The 14,950-nt window shown below is 62.8% G+C and overlaps 1 protein-coding gene across 7 annotated transcripts in view; it reads left to right on the top strand.

Moving 5' to 3' along the window:
• The window catches only part of KCNAB2 (potassium voltage-gated channel subfamily A regulatory beta subunit 2), a 61,203-nt gene that overhangs the window by 18,355 nt on the left and 27,898 nt on the right, over nucleotides 1-14,950 (top strand). For 2 of the 7 annotated variants that reach the window (XM_037062089.1, XM_037062091.1), the window contains exons 2-3: nucleotides 6,672-6,799; nucleotides 7,863-7,904. The exons of 1 other annotated variant lie outside the window; for it this stretch is intronic. In XM_037062089.1, the coding sequence (XP_036917984.1) occupies nucleotides 6,723-6,799; nucleotides 7,863-7,904 (119 nt within the window). In that variant the 5' untranslated portion in view covers nucleotides 6,672-6,722. Of the gene's footprint in view, nucleotides 1-1,996; nucleotides 2,121-6,671; nucleotides 6,800-7,862; nucleotides 7,905-14,623; nucleotides 14,857-14,950 lie in introns of those variants that run through there. 4 more of the 7 variants (XM_037062092.1, XM_037062093.1, XM_037062090.1 and 1 more) reach the window with 3 other exon arrangements.

Raw genomic sequence — 14,950 nt, 5'->3', positions numbered from 1 at the left:
GAAGTTACAAGGGAGCTGATTTTGCACCAACGAAAGGGCCTTTTTCCTGGCTCCAGTTGTCCCCAGGGCGATCTGCTCAGCGTCCCCCTGGGTGGGGACCGGCAGGCCCCCAGTGTGGGGGTCTTACGGAGGGGGCTGGTGTCTGGGCACTGGACTGGGCTTTGCTCCCCACAGGGCCCGTGAGCTCGGTATTCTCTACAGTCAGGAGACACAGCCCAGGGTCCTGGCTCCAAGGACCATGAGTCACCTCAAGGCAGATTGAGCCCTCTCCCTGCTGGTGCAGGTCACCCCACCCGGCCTTGTACTGCCTCCCCCGCCCCCTAATCTGACCTGAGACACCCCCAGCCTCACGCCTGCTGTAGACAGCCTCCTCTGTGAGGAAGAATGTTCCAGAACAGTCTGTGCCTCTCCATCAGGGAAACGAAACTTTCCCAGATTCTGCTGATGGCTGGGCCACGGCCACACTGGCTGGCAGGTGACTCTGGAGCCGGTGCGTGGGTGCAGCTTGGCCAGGCGGTAGCTCTTTGCCACATTTAAACCCAGACAGAACCCACAGCCAGGCGTGCCCAGCACGGAGGGCACGCTTCTTGCTGACCGAGGTGAGATGTTCCGAGCTCTGCCACCCAGACTTTAACGGTCGCCTGCACTCCTGGCCCAAGATACAAAAACTCTAAAAAAGAGGTGGCAGGTCCCCAGGGAGACTCGATCTACGTGTAGGGGCCAGGAATGAAGCCACGGTTTGAGGGCCGGTGTGCGTGGCTACGGGGCAGGCAGCCGGCAAGGGCGTGGGCCTCGGTCTGAACCGCCCGGCGAACTGTCACCTGCTGCTCCGAGATCCGTGACAGCGGGAATTCGGTCTGTGTCCGAGGACACACAGGGTCGTGGTGATGTGCTGAGCCAGGAGCAGAAGAGGGCGCCCGTTCTGTGTCAGGCCGAGGGGCCCCCCTGGGGGCGGTTGCTGTACAGGTGGAGGGGAGAGCCCTGGCCTGGGGCCAGGCCTATGGGTTCTGTCTGCTCCGGCTCTGCTGGCTGTGCGGCCGTGGGGAGAGCTACGGAGGCACGGGCCTCGGCCATCTGTCCGCAGGAGCGCTCTTGCCTTCGAGGGTCAGAGGCGGAGAGGGCGCAGCCCACAGGGGCTCAGCCACACGGGCCCCCCACGCTCCCTCAGGGTCCCTGTTCTTCCCCTTTCCCACCTGCCCTCTCCCGCCCCTCCCCTCTCTTCCCCTCAGTTCTCTCTCCCGACCTCCTCTTGACACCTCTGCTGTCCTCGGTCGTCACCAGTTCTCACCGAGCACCCGAACTGTGCACGTCTCCCTTCCCTTTCCTCTGCCCCCCTCCTGTGGCCCCGTCGGAAACCCCCAGTGGCACCCCGTCTGACAGACTGACCGATGCGTGGGTGCTGAGCTGGCTGCCCACCCGCCAAGGCTGCAGAGCCTCCTCGCCAGTCAAGGTGCAGGAGGTGGACCGTTCCTCCCCAGTCCTCCCTTCGCCCTGCTCTCCCCCAGTGGGGCCCCCAGGAAGGGAAGGCAGAGCGGGGAGAGGTTACAGACCCACAGAGGGGGCACCCCCATCCTCCCTGCCGCCCCACCCCCACATCATCCACTTGTGCCCGCTGGGTCCTGGGCAGTGTTGGGCCCAGGGATGGGACGCAGGTGCGACAGAGCCCTCCCTGGCTCACTGCCCAGCTGGGGGTCTGAGCAGGGCCCAGCTCAGAGCACAGCTGTGGAGTCAGCCTGTCCCGGGTTCCAAGCCCAGCCTGACCTCTCTGACCTCAGCGCTGTCATCGGTAGAGGTGGGGGCAGCGGTGCGGTGGAGACAGGTCTGGCACCAGTCAACAGGGACTCAAACATCCCAGGGCAAGCTGGTGGCTGTCCTGCCCCTCCCTGCCTGAGGCAGGGGCTGCCGCGGGGCTGTTCCATCGAGAAGGCTGAGTGTGGGCCCTCCTCCCCGCTGCGCCTGGGACTGGAGGCCACGCCCAGGTGCCCGGGGCCCTGGCTTGCCAGGCGTCCTTCACTCTGCGGCACCTCCTGCCTCCGACTTCCTGGTTGGCCCCACAGACCCGTGTATGTTCGCCTTCTACCAACATGGCCTTGCCTCTGGCCCTCTCGACCCAGGAGCAGGTACCAGGGGTGTTCTGGGGACTCCGTTTCCCAAGACGGGTTTGGGGTTTGTGCAAAGAGGATCTTGAGTGCTCCCTACGATCCAGGGTGCGTCGGGCCAGCAGCCTCCTAGACTCCGCACCCCCGGAGGACTGGCCGCAGCCGGGGTGGAAGCGGCCCCTGCAGACACCCTGCGGGACCGGGCAGAGCCTGTGTGGCCACCTGTCAGCAGAGTGGCTGCGGGTGCCCCCCATGCGAGGGCGCACAGCACGCCCCCATGACCTAGTGGCGGCCCAGTGGTGGGTAGGCGCCCAGCTGGCAGCCAGCAGAGGTGTCTGACCGTGACGTAGTTCTGCCACCAGAGCTGCTTTCATCCCCGGAGCAGTGAGGTGCCTGGAGATCAAGGGCACCGCAGGGCCACCTCTGTCCCCACCGTGGGGTGGGGGGTGGCACCAGCTGCCGGAGCAGCCCTGCAAGTTGCCAGGGCTTCCTGCCCGTCTGCTGTCTCCCGGGAACCCCTGGCCTGAAATTTCCCTCCTCTGGGTGGGATGTGGTTTCCCAGTCCAGGAAGTGAGGGTCTCTGCCTTAAAAACAAAATGCAGGGGTCCCCCCCCCCGCTGTAGGGCCGAGTGCAGCGCCGCTGGAAGACCCCCGAAGCCCTTCCCCACCGGGCAGTTCTGTCCTGCAAGGGCGGCCTGAAGCCCCAGCACCACAGTGCGGCCACCCTATAGTTGCTGTCCAGGGGAGGAGGAAGACAGGGCTGGGCAGGGAGCTCCCTGGCACCTAAGGGGCCCCTCCCTGCCCAGCAAGGCCGGGGTGCTGGGGTGCTTCTCGGGAGAGGCCCCTCCTCCCCAGCCTGGCTCCTCTGCACCTCTGGGCCCAGGGTGTGGTCACAACGGGAGGCCGGCAGGCAGAGCAGGAGCTGGGCTGAATGAATGACTCAGGGGGCCGTAGCAGGGCCCTGGGTTACAGGGGTGCCCAGCACAGGGGGCTGCTCCCCAGTCTTCCCCGGACCAACTACAGCTCATGAGGTCAGTGAAGCCCTGAGGGCCCCTCTGCCTGGTGCTGGGGGAGGGCCCCCCGGGCACCCTTCCACCCGCCCTCGCCGATCGGGGGTTGGAGGAGCCACCCCATGGTCAGAGCCTCTGCTCCCTCTCAGGGAGGGAGGGTGACTGCTCCCAAGATTTGGGGCCGGGGCCACCCACCCCCGGTAGATCTCCAGCCATTGCCGTGTGGGCCCTAGAGCAGTGGGGGCTCCCCAGACCCCCCCTGGCCAGCAGGGGCAAGGGGCAGGAGACGGGGTGAGTCTGAGTGGGCTGTACAAGGGGGTTTCAGCGTCACTTTGGGAAAGCTGGCACTTCTCGGTGGTGACATTTTCTTGAGCTGCGGTGTCAGTGAGGTGTGGATGGGGCGCTGTGCTGGGCTCACTTGTCCGTGCTCGGGGCAGGCGTTCTAATGCTGCCCTGGAAAGACTGGGATGTTTAGTCTGTGACCTTTCTAAGAAATTCTTGACGGGGCCCCACGGTCCGGATGCTCCTGCTTTCGCCTGGCCACGTGAGGTCCAAGAGACGTGTGTAGTGGAAGGTTGGCAGGTCGCCGTGCCGCTCAGCTCCACCCCGCTCAGGCCTCTGGGACTTGGCGGAGAGACTGGTCTTGTGTGGCAAAGAGCAGGACCCCTGGCCGTGAGCCTGTTCCCCTTCCTCCTGCCACCTGAATCTGAGGAGGGCCTCAGGGTGCCATTTGGGAACTGAGTGTCGCATCCCCAGGCCCCTCCCTGGAACTAGGCCTCCCAGCTTCTGTTCCAGAGCAGCGCCCCCCACACACGTGGATTCGGCAGCCGCCCTCACCAGCGCACTCGGTCTTTGCCCCAGCCCTGCTCAGAGAGAGGAGGGGGTCCCGGCCTGGTGCCTGGGGCGGGGGAGGGGAGGGGAGAGGAGGGGGCATTATGCAAGCGGCCTTCCGGATCTGTGTGGTTTCCAGCAGTTACACCTCTTCCTGTCTCTCTGAGGCACACAGTCACCACGGTGGCCTCTGCTGGCTGTGGCCCTGTAAAGGCGGGGTTCTATCCTGTGGAAAAGTCACAGCCTCACTTGAGGGCTGTGAGAAACAGCATGCAAAGTGAGGTCCCTGAGCCCCATGGCCTCGGGAAGACCAGTGACGTCCCCGGCGCCCGGGCCGCCTGAGCCCACCCCATCTGCCTCCCTCCGTCAGTCAGCGTCCACTGGGCATCCGCCACTCAGCCGGGGCCACCTGGGCCCTGGGACGCACCTGTGCACCAGAGCCGACCTCCCAGGGGTCTCAGGGCACATGGGGAGGGAGTCACCGTGGAGGACAGTCCCTAGTTGAGTGGTCACCTCCATGGTAGCCTGGTCCTTGCACCTGCCCTTATCGTGCTCCAGTTGGTCTTTACCACCAGTAGAACACAGCTGTGAGCCTCAGTCACAAAAGACATCGCAGCTGTCTCTCCAAGTCTTTCCTCTGGGAGACGATCCGGGTGACGGGGACCGCAGGCCACCTGCCCACAGCCACGTGCATGAGACATGTGAGAAGAGGAGTCCCCGGCCCCAGCAGGTGGGACTGCAGCCCCAGCTGGCTTCCACCTCAGCCTCCGGATGGACCTGAGTCAGAACCACCGCCCCGTCAATCCGAAATTCCTGACTCTGAAACTGCCAGGTGACAAAGGCGTGCTGTGATAAGCTGCTTGTCCCGTGGCAATGGATAACTTGTACAATGTTGTCATTCTCACAACCTCAGCTATCGAGGGACAAGCCCTCTGGAATCTTTGCCCTTCCAGAATGATCCAGACTTTGGATGTGGCCATAGGGGGCCTAAGAAGCACAGGCCCCCGCCACCACCCCCACCCCATGACCTTGAATCACACCCGTTGCATCTAGGAGAGATTAGCCTTTTTCTGGGACAGATGAGCAGCCTTCTGAGCCCCAAGCAGAGAGGCAGCAAAGGAAAAGCGGAGGGTGCCGCGAAGCCTGGGGACCGACAAAGTGGGTTCCCGCCACCCTCCCCGACCCCTGGGGGGGTCTTCCCAGGCCACCCGAGGATGGAAGTGGGCCACCGGCCGGCCCGAGAAGAAGACAGCAACGCGTGTGGCGGGCTCTGGCAAGGTTCCACCGTAGAAACTGTTGTGCCTCCGGCACCCGGGGTGCTAACTTTCTCTCCCATCACCTCTCGCTCAGTGAAGGTTCCAGAATCTATGGAGGGGAGAAAAGCGTGGCCATGTTCTGTGGGCACTGGAAGCAGCTCCTGACGCTCACTGGAGGGAGCTGTAATTCAACGCGCTGAGGGTGATCCGGAGTGTGCCCCCCAGAGTGCTCAGGTTAAAACCCCACCCACCAGCAGAAGGGTGCTGGTGTTGGGCCACAGTGAGCCTTCAGGGGTCCCAGCTGGCCCGTGCAGTCGGGTTCATGGGGTGGCCTGAGGCACGTTTGTCCACAGTGATGGCAGAGGTTCCAGGGCCGGTGCCCAATGGCGGAGGCTGGAGCGGGTGCGTCGTGGGTGTGTGCACTGGGGGGAGGCAGCAAAGGCCGTGGATGCCGGAAGAAGTGGAGAATGGGGGCCAACAATCCAACTTCCTGTGCCCTCCCAGCCTCCCCCCTCGAAAATCAGACGGCAGCTTAGTCACCCAGAACACGGCCCAGCCAGGCCCAGTCAGAAAGCGTCCTCTGCTATTTCACGTCTCCATCCTGGAGTCACAGGCCCAGGTCGGACCCCTCTTCACAGGTTCTCGGTTCAAGACGCTTGTTAACGTTCTTCTCCTTCCTGAATTCTTCCCAACGTGCGCAAGTGGCCCTGGGCGAGAGAGAAGCGAGGGAGGGGAGAGGGGCAGGGAGGGGAGAGAGGAGAGGGAGATGAGAAAGGCGTAGGAACGAGGCCGCCCTCGGGTCCCTGCCGCATGGACTTCCCCAGCCCAGCAGCTTCCTCAGAGCCAGCGAGTCAGAGGGGAATCCACTGGCAAGACCAAAGGCACAATCTACATCGCCTAGTCACAGACGTGGTGTCCCCTCACCTGTGTCACCTTCTGCTGTTAGGAGCAAGTCACTAGGTCTGCCGCTCAGCCAAGGGGCGGGGGTGGCACAGGGCATGTGATCGCCAGGAACCGGGGTCACAAGGCACCGGACAGGCTGTCTCCTTAACGCTGAGTGGGGGCACCAGGGGTCTGGAGTCGGGGTCAGGGGAGGTGAGGCAGCCAGGATGGCCCTGGGGGACGGTCATCCTGGCATGGGGCAGAGAGTCCCCAGTTCCAAGTCCACAGACTCCCCAAGGGCCACAGTTCCTGCAGTGTGAGCGACAAGTGTGTGCCCAGAGCCTCAGCCAAGTGGCCGGGAAGGGGCGAGGGGCCCCCAGGAGGGGAGGGGTGAGACAGTGGACAGATGGGGTGCAGGCACTCCCAGCCACTGGACCCCGTCATCTCCTTCATCTGAGGCCCCGTGGGTCTCTCTGTCTGCTGGGTAATGTGCAGAGAGACCCCTGAATTGGGCCCTCACCCTCGCAGAGCCCCCTGGCCAGCCCCGACTGGCCTTTTGTAACCAGCTCCCTCCTCCTCTGCTTTCCCTCCAGCCTCTCCCCTCGTGAAGAAGAGCCCGGGTCCGGACGAGTGAGGCCGGCTCCATGTATCCAGAATCGACCACGGGCTCCCCAGCTCGGCTCTCCCTGCGGCAGACGGGCTCCCCCGGCGTGATCTACAGGTGACCCCCGACCCCCGGCCCCCCAGGGTCAGTCCTGACTCCAGGAGGGGTGCCCGGGGCCACCATCCTTCCCCTGACCCAGAGGGAAGGACCGAGTGAGGCCCACGGGGCCGTGAGGTGCAGAGGGCAGGCATCTTCTCCGGGGAAAGGAGTAAAGGCTTTTAAGGCCAAAGTGGGAGAGAAAACCCGAGATTTCCCAGGTGGGATGCAGCCGGGATTAGTCTCCTGTCTTGGCCCGCCCCCACTCAAAATATTCCACTGGAGGTAACAGGCCATTCCTGGCCTCTGTTTCTCTCATCTGACACACCGGGCCCCCCAGCTGCCCTCACACTCTGGATGGGGCTCACGTGCTGGGGAGGCTGGGGACGGGCACCCTTGAGAAGCCGCTTCCAAATCCAGCTCTGGGTGTTTCCACGCGGCTACGTCCCAGGCTGAACTACAGGGGTGGGGGGCGTCAGAAAGCGTTGCCCGAGCACAGAACCCAGATGGCAGGCACGGTCCGCCCAAACCCTGGCGCCCAGGCAGAATCCTGGGGCCTGTCAGCCCTGGAGCAATGGAAGGGCCCTTCCCAGATAACTGTCAGGGCCCCAGCCACAGAGGGTGCCCATGGAAACCACAAGGAAAAGGAATGTCCCTCTATCCTCAAGATCCCAGAAAGAACCCACGGTCACATACAGACTTGCCGGCGAGTCGGGTGGCAGGTAGTTCTTGGTTCGAGGGCTTTCCACTGTTGGTCTAAAGCATATTTCGCTCAAATCCAAAACTGTCCCCAGGGTTTACCTCCTGTCTCACTTCCCACTCTACGGGGCAGTGCCGCAGGCTCGGAGCGACCCCACTGTCCCGACAGAACGGCCTCTGCCCCCGCGCACCACTGGGTGGCGCTGCCGCCGAGCGCTTGGAGCCGGGCGCACGTTCTTGCGGGCCGCCCAGAGTGGAACAAGGAGCGGGGTGGGGCCGGAGCTGCGTGCGTGGCGGATGCATCCGGGCGGGCACCTCCCTGTGGTTAATGCCAATTGTGGACTCTCTCTTCTCTCCCTCCTCTCTCCCCCATTGCTGTCCGCAGTACTCGGTATGGGAGCCCCAAAAGACAGCTCCAGTTTTACAGGTAACGAGCCCTCCGTTTCCCCAAACCCGCGAGATGAGGGCAGGGGAGCGGGCGGGAGGGCCGTGCGCCCAGACCCGTGTACCAGTGGTTGCTCGGAGGTGAAATGCCCCGACGAGGTCCGGCTCTGTTCTCTCTCTCGGAGTCCAGTCCCCTGGCTTTTGTACTGTCCTGATGGAAGGCGTGAAGTGGGGTTCGGTGTGCTGATGGTCTAGAATTTGCTTTGATTTGAGCGAGGGGACTTGTGATACCTGCTTAGCTCTCTCGGGCTCCACCTTAAAACCTCGCTGTCCCATCGCTCGCTGTTTGTGCTTCCTGGGTTCTCAGAGTAAACGCCCCCCTCGCCCCCCTTTCCCTAGGGGTTGAGCTGCCCTTGCTGCCTCGGTGTCATCCAAGGCCAGCCCCTCCCCCGGGACCCGCCTCGGGGAGGGGCAGCCTCCCCACCACCTTCTGCCTCCTTTCCCTGTTGGTGAATCAGCTCAGCAGGGTTCCAAGAGCAAGAGGCTGTGTCCCCCAGGGACGTGGTGCCAAGGGAACAGGCAGGTCAGCCTGCAGGGCCTCCGCCGGCTGTCCCTTCTCCCTGTGGGCAGCCTCTTCCTAACCCACGGCAGGGAGGTGCCCAAGAGGGCACATGCTTCCTGGGAAGGCTCTCAATGCTAGAGACTTACTTCGGTGTTTTTCTCCTGTCGGGGAAGTGTCAGGGCACAGGACCACAGGTCAGCTCCGCCACCCTTGGGACTGTGTGGGGACTCGGTGCCTGTGGCTCTTGGCAACAGGGCCCCGGAGTCTGTTGTGTGTTCTGGCATTCGGGCCTTGGAGGCACCAGGGGTTTTCAGCACGACGGGACCGTGGGGCGGCTCCCTTGACGCACCAGGAATCTCAGGCAGTGGGTGCAGGGCGGGCTGGATCTCGGGTGGCTCTTTCCTTCCCGCAGCCCTGACATGCCCCCCAGAGGGGCTGTGACCCCGTCCCTGGGCTCGTTCTGCCGCCGCTACTGTTCCCATGCACTCTCACTCCCTACAGAGAGCTCCAAGCCTTGAACTCCGCTCGGATGTTGGCTAGGCGTGGTTTTGCCCGAAACACTTAGGTCTGCAGGTGGGCCCGTACATGCGTTTACGGGATGAAACGTTCACCGTGGCGTCTGTGTGCCAGGGCCCAACCTGTCAGAGCAGACGTGTGGCACTTGTCACAGCAGGGTCAGCCCATGAATCCAAACGTGCGCTCTTTTGTGGGACCTCTGATGAAGACCTCTAAGGGGTGGGATCTTCATCCAGCACACTGGGTGCCACTCCTAGTGGGGCATCCTTGCCACCCAGGCCCTGGCAAGACTGTCAGTGGTTATTTAAGTCAGTCAGCACAGGAGTGCCTCTCTGCAACAGGGCAAAGGTGTGCAAGGCATGCCCTGCCCCACCCTCGTATCAGTCAGCTGTTACACAGAATGCCGCATAACAAGCAGCCCCAGAGCTCACTGCTGTGCGGCAGCAGGCATTCATTTCTCACCTGGATGTCAGTGGGAGGACCAGAGTCAGTCCGTCTAGGTCGGACTCAGCTCTGAGCTGCGGGTTGAGTCCACCTGCTCGTCCTCTCGTCCTTCCCAACGGGGGGATGTCCCAGGACCATCCTCAGGGCAGATAAGCCAGAGGAAAACCTGACACATGTCATGTCTCTGAAGGCCAAGGCTAGAACCCACACAGCCACTTCTGCTCATTCTTCTGTCCAAAGTGAATCTCATGACCCAGCCCAATGTCAGAGGGCAGGATAGATACCCCCTCCCCACCCCGTCCATGGGAGGAAGCAGTCCCAGGGTACACAGTGGGACAGAGGATCACCCACAGTAATACCACTTACCCCAGAGCCCAAATACTCTGGTAGTACCCAGAACGCAAAATACCCCTGGAAGAAGTTGAAGGAGCTGCAGGGTCCTGGGGAGGAAGGGGCTGGGGCCCGCCGAGAGTCAGGGCAACGCGGGGCTTCAAGCTGGACCTTGAGGTCCGGACTGGATTCCGTGCAGAAACCACGAAGAACATTCTAGTAGACGCGACACCTGAACCACAACTTGGAGAGGTGCAAGAGAACAGGAAATGGTGGCTTCACAGACAGGCCACCAGGGACGGCACAGAGAATGACAAGAAGCCAGCCTACAGGGGCAGATGGAAGTCTGATATCCGGGGGAGTCGGGCGGGAGGGCCTTGAACACCAAGCTACTCAGCTCCAGCTGCCTTCGGGGCACACTGGGGAGCCGTAGGCAGTGGCTGAGCAGAGCAGGGACCAGGGCTCTGCTGTAGGAAGGAAGCAGGCGGCAGGGAGAGGTCAGGTGTGGGTGGCCAGCAGAGATGGGGGACACTGAACCGAAGGCACCCCGGGAAGAGCAGCGAGGGGCAGGGCATGGGAACAGGGCATCTGGAGCCGCGTCCACGGGCCTGTGAAGCAACAGCATTGCCTTGACAGAGAGGAGCACTGGCCTGAGGAAGGACAGGGTCCTTCTTAAGAGGGCATCAGGCTGATGACCACCAGCCGACTGTGAGGCCCAGGGCCACCTCCAGCCACCGCGCCTGATGGACACAGCGGGCTTGGGCCTTCGAGAAAAGCCACCCGTTTCCCCAGCCGAGGCCTTTCTAGGCAGCAGCGCTACGGGTCCTCTCTGTGGGTGTCCCCTCCTGGCCACACGTTTGCATTTCCCCCAGCTGTCTCCCCCAGCCTGAGGCGTCCTGTTTGCTGGTGTGTCGTGGGGTGCAGAGCTCAGCCTCTGTCCGAAATCGCATGCTCACTGGCCACCTTTGTAGCTGGGAAGTAATGTCATGCTGAGACTTTTTGGCATCCTGCGGTGACCCAAACTGCCTGTCGGGTCATGACCATGAGACGGGAGGTCAGCACAGCCTCACCCTAGAGGTCAGCCTCGAAGCATCTCCCCCAAAACTCCAGGACAGGCTGTGTGCCATGAGGAGGGGTCCCTGCACCCCTCCCTGGCAGAGTGGCCAAGTGTTGTCCAGTAGCAAGCTTCCAGAAACTTCTGGCCATTTGTAGGTGCCGAGTGCCAACCTGGGCACACCCCGGTGCAAGGGAGGCAGGGCGTCTTCACCTGTCCTGAGGGGGGTCTCCTTAGGCCTCAGCCCCTTCCACACAGGTGGTGGTTACACCCCATGGGGACCCTGGCTCCTCTACCACAGACACCGCTGGGAATGTGGTGGGGACGGGGCTTCATGCCTGGGCCCCATCCTCAAATAACAGCAAGTCGGGGCAGCCCCTTCCCACCCACGGCTCCAGGATCCTGCCACCTACTGGCCCTGGGTTGCAGTGGAGATGGTGGGTGGGTCCCAAGGGATGGCAGGACCCCGGCAGATGCCCCCACCAGCCCCAAAGCCTGAGTCGGCCTGGCCAGCGTGCTGCGCATCTGCGCTTCCCTGGGCTTTTAGGGGCAGCGGCACTCCTGAATTATTCAGCCCGTTTCGAGGAGATGAAAACGCCCTAACAGGACTAATGGACTTGCTGCCTCCAAGCCCGACCCCTGGGGGCCTCTTCTCACTCACCACTCGCCTCTGCAGCGACACTCCCTAACGAGAGAGCTGCTGCACCAGCCCCTCCAAGCGCCTGTGCGCCCTGGGAACTAGACTGTGTCCTCTTTAACAAGCAGACCCAGGAAGGCAGGTGAGTGGCCCTTCCGAGCCTGGAGTCAGTGGCAGCACCTCCTGGGGGGGCAGCCTGGGGACAAGTGTCCGGGGACAGAGTAGCAGAGGCATGGTATTCGGGGTGCACTGGGCTGATCGGAAATTAGCCCCTCTCCACTGTTTTAAAGTAGAAAACCTCCCGAAAAGCCGGCCCTGGGTCACTGGGAGACCAGCACTGGGGGCTGCAGCGGGGGTGGGGACGCATCTGCTGGCTCCTGCTTGCTCCCAGCCCTGCAAGTGCCACCCTCTGTCCTCCCGCCCAGGGAGACCCAGTGTCTAGCTCCCAGCTTGTTGGGCTCACCACTGAGACTCAGCCTCGTCCATTTTCCAAGAATGACAGAGGACGTCTGGGGGCTGGGTGGAATCGGGGGGCCTGAGCTGGGGCTGCCTGGCTGGGCCTGGCTTGCTGACTGCCCTGAGGCACCAGCGGCTTTGTTTCCTGCCCCAAACAAGGTGGCGCCTGGCTTTGCAGAGCCCTGCTCCCCGGTGACGCTTCCCTCCACATTCCCGCATTCCTTCCCGCTCTCAGGAGCTGTGGCTGGTTCGAATGTCGCTACTTAGACTGGGAATTCCAAACCTGGTGCTTCGGTGGCTTTTGGTAAACAGACCTCAGCTCAGAAATCCCAGGGGAGGGCTCTTCAGGGGGGTCTTGCCTCCCCGGACTTCATGAGGCTAATGTCTTCCTTCCTCTCTTCTTTCCGAGTCCGAGTCCCGGGGGTCATTTCTATGAGCTCCCCCAGGGCCCCCTCCACAGAAACAGATTTGCAGAAGGCAGACCAGCCCCAGCTCGGGAAGAACCTGTAGGCACTGCCGTACTTAGCCATGGGTATTGAGGCTGGTTTTTCCTGAGGTGGGGACAGGTGGTGACAGGGGGAGCTGGAGAGCACTGCGCTTTCGAGCTCTGGGAAGTGAGAAGGCAGGCAGGAGCCCAGAGGACGGGCTTACCCCCCCTTCTCAGAGCATGTCTTCCCGGGGCCCCTTGGTCCAAGGACCTGACCCTGCTCCAGTTGCCTTCAGAGGGAAGTGGAGTAAGCCCCGGCGTGAGGGAGGGCGGGGAGCCTGGCTCTGTTCTCTCCAAACCTGCAGCACTGGGGACCAGCGGACTCCTTTGTGGGATCATGCCCCACCTTGAGGGGAAACATTTCCCAGCTTCTCCAACTCCTCCCAAGCTGTTTGTGGCCTCCTGGCCACAGATGCCCATGGGCGCCAGGCCCTCACCTTCCCCACTTTGCCCAGGGGCTGCCACATTCGCCTACACCCCACCTCTCCCAGCAGCCCCTGGCCTAGGGCGGCACCAGGGGACACTCACAGCAAGAGGCTCTGGGGTCCCTCCGTGAAGGCCGCTCCGGAGCTATGCTCAGGACGGGCAGCGAGCAGGAAGACACTCTAAGCCAGGGGTGGCAAACCCATTTTCACCGGGGGCCACATCAGCCTCACGGTTGCCTTCCAAGGGCCAAATGTAATTTCAGGACTGTGTAAATGGAACTATTCCTTCACAGAGCTCTGCTGCGGGGTGGAAACAAGGTGCTGGGCTGGATAAAACCAGGTGGAGGGCCCGATTCGGCCTTGGGTTTGCCTCCTGTGGGCTAAGCCCTGGCCACACCCCACCCTGCGCCCAGCACATTGGGCCCATGTGTTCTCTGCACGACGGGGCAATCATTCACGTCTGCACTGCCTCCTGGCAGACATTTTCTGGTGATATTCGGCACCTGCGTAGCTATCTAGCGCACCCGTGTTCACGTGCGCTCTCGCGAGAGGCCTGCCCTGCCCACCGGCCCCTGTGCTCTGCACCCTGCTTCGTGTATTGTCGGCCCCACACCGCCCACCATAGCTGGTGTCCTATCTCACACCTCATTGATGGGTGACGGTGCTGCCCTGTCCAGAACCTCAGCACGTAGCCTCTCGTCGTCCCAGCCCTGGGGCCTCTTGATGGCTGGACTTCCGCAGTCAAACCAGACCTGGGTGCTTTTTCGTGGGCACTGTCTTGAAAGCTAATGGCTATTGATCTGGGTCTGACTGGGCCTGGCACGGGCCCCGGTTTTCGGGACGCTGCACCTGCGGCTGCAGCCAGCCCTGCGCCGATTCACTTGCTGTGTCCGCGAGCCCCCACGAGGGTTCACCCACACACACACTTCTTCCGTGGCTTGAACCGCTGTCTCAGGACTCACTGTGTGTCGTCGCACACAGACGCCTGGCCCTCGAAGGCTGCGTGAGCCTCCGTGTGACTGGCGGGCTCTCACTCATGGGCCCAGCTTCCTAGGACATTTGCTGGCGGACATCTGTGCTGTCCTTAGTTTCTGAGTGAGCGTCATCATCATTCGGGGTGACCATGTGGCAGTGGCACTTCACATCTAAGCTTTGTGATTTCCCTACTGAACCCATCCCCCCGTCACTCCCCCTTAAGGCATCCACTCAGTCTTCCTGTGTAGGAATTCGTGGACTGGGACGTACTGAGTGATCACAGAGTCTAGAGCTCAAGAACTCTCACTGCTGGTGCAGCGGCGTGTCCCCAAGTCCGGAGTGCATGTGGGGCTTGTGCAAGGGGCTTCCCCTTGACAAGACTTGTGGTGGGGCGAGGTCACCTGGCATCATCACACTGGCATTTGCTCAGCAACAGGTGTGCTTCCCAAGCATATCCCTTTCCCTGGTCTTACCTGGTAACACCTCCAGGGTGCGCTGTGCTGACGTGCCTTCGGCTTTGGGGCTCAGGCTGTCTGCATGCTCTCCGTACCCCTGTCTTCACTGTGAGCACCTTGAGTTCTGCTGCCTGGAACGCAGCCTCACCTGTGCTTGGCTCGCGGTATGGGGTGGGAAGGGGGGGGGTCTTAGCCAGAGTCCCCGGCCGTGCAGCCTTGATAGCTGAGAATCTCGTGCTGAGAGGTGTTTACATCCAGGGGCCAGGCCCAGTCCCCAGGCACTGGCAGCCCTCATGGGAGGATGTGTCTCTGCAGCCACCCTGCCCCGGGGCCAGTGTCCAGCGTCCAGCTTGGGCCGTGGGAACAGCGGAGCGCTCTCTGACCCATCGCCACTCGGCCTTTCTGGTCCGGACAGTGGCGGCTCCCGGGTGGCACCATGCTGTCCATGACATACAGCGAGAGCCTGCGGAGCGTGAGCAGCAGGTGTCACTCCGACTGGGCCCTGCACCCCGTCCGCCAGACCGACACGCTGGAGCTGCAGCGGCTGCGGGAGGTGCGGGCAGCCGCCCAGGCCAGGAACATGGAGAGCTTCCTCCGTATGCACGGCCTCTCCCTGGACGGCTGCACCGCCCGGCGCACAGGCATGAAGTACCGGTAAGGGCCGGCGGGCCAGTGGGAAGTGCCTGGGACGCCGCAGGAGGCAGGTGCGGCCGGAGGCAGGTCTGGCGAGAGGGCTGCAGCCCGGGAG

This window comes from Sturnira hondurensis, unplaced genomic scaffold, assembly GCF_014824575.4.
Source record: "Sturnira hondurensis isolate 20B ecotype Veracruz unplaced genomic scaffold, ASM1482457v3 Scaffold0013931, whole genome shotgun sequence".
NCBI classification, from domain to species: Eukaryota; Metazoa; Chordata; class Mammalia; order Chiroptera; family Phyllostomidae; genus Sturnira; species Sturnira hondurensis.
The sequence above is the reverse complement of the archived record's forward strand: the minus strand, read 5'-3'. Positions and strand labels throughout refer to the sequence as shown.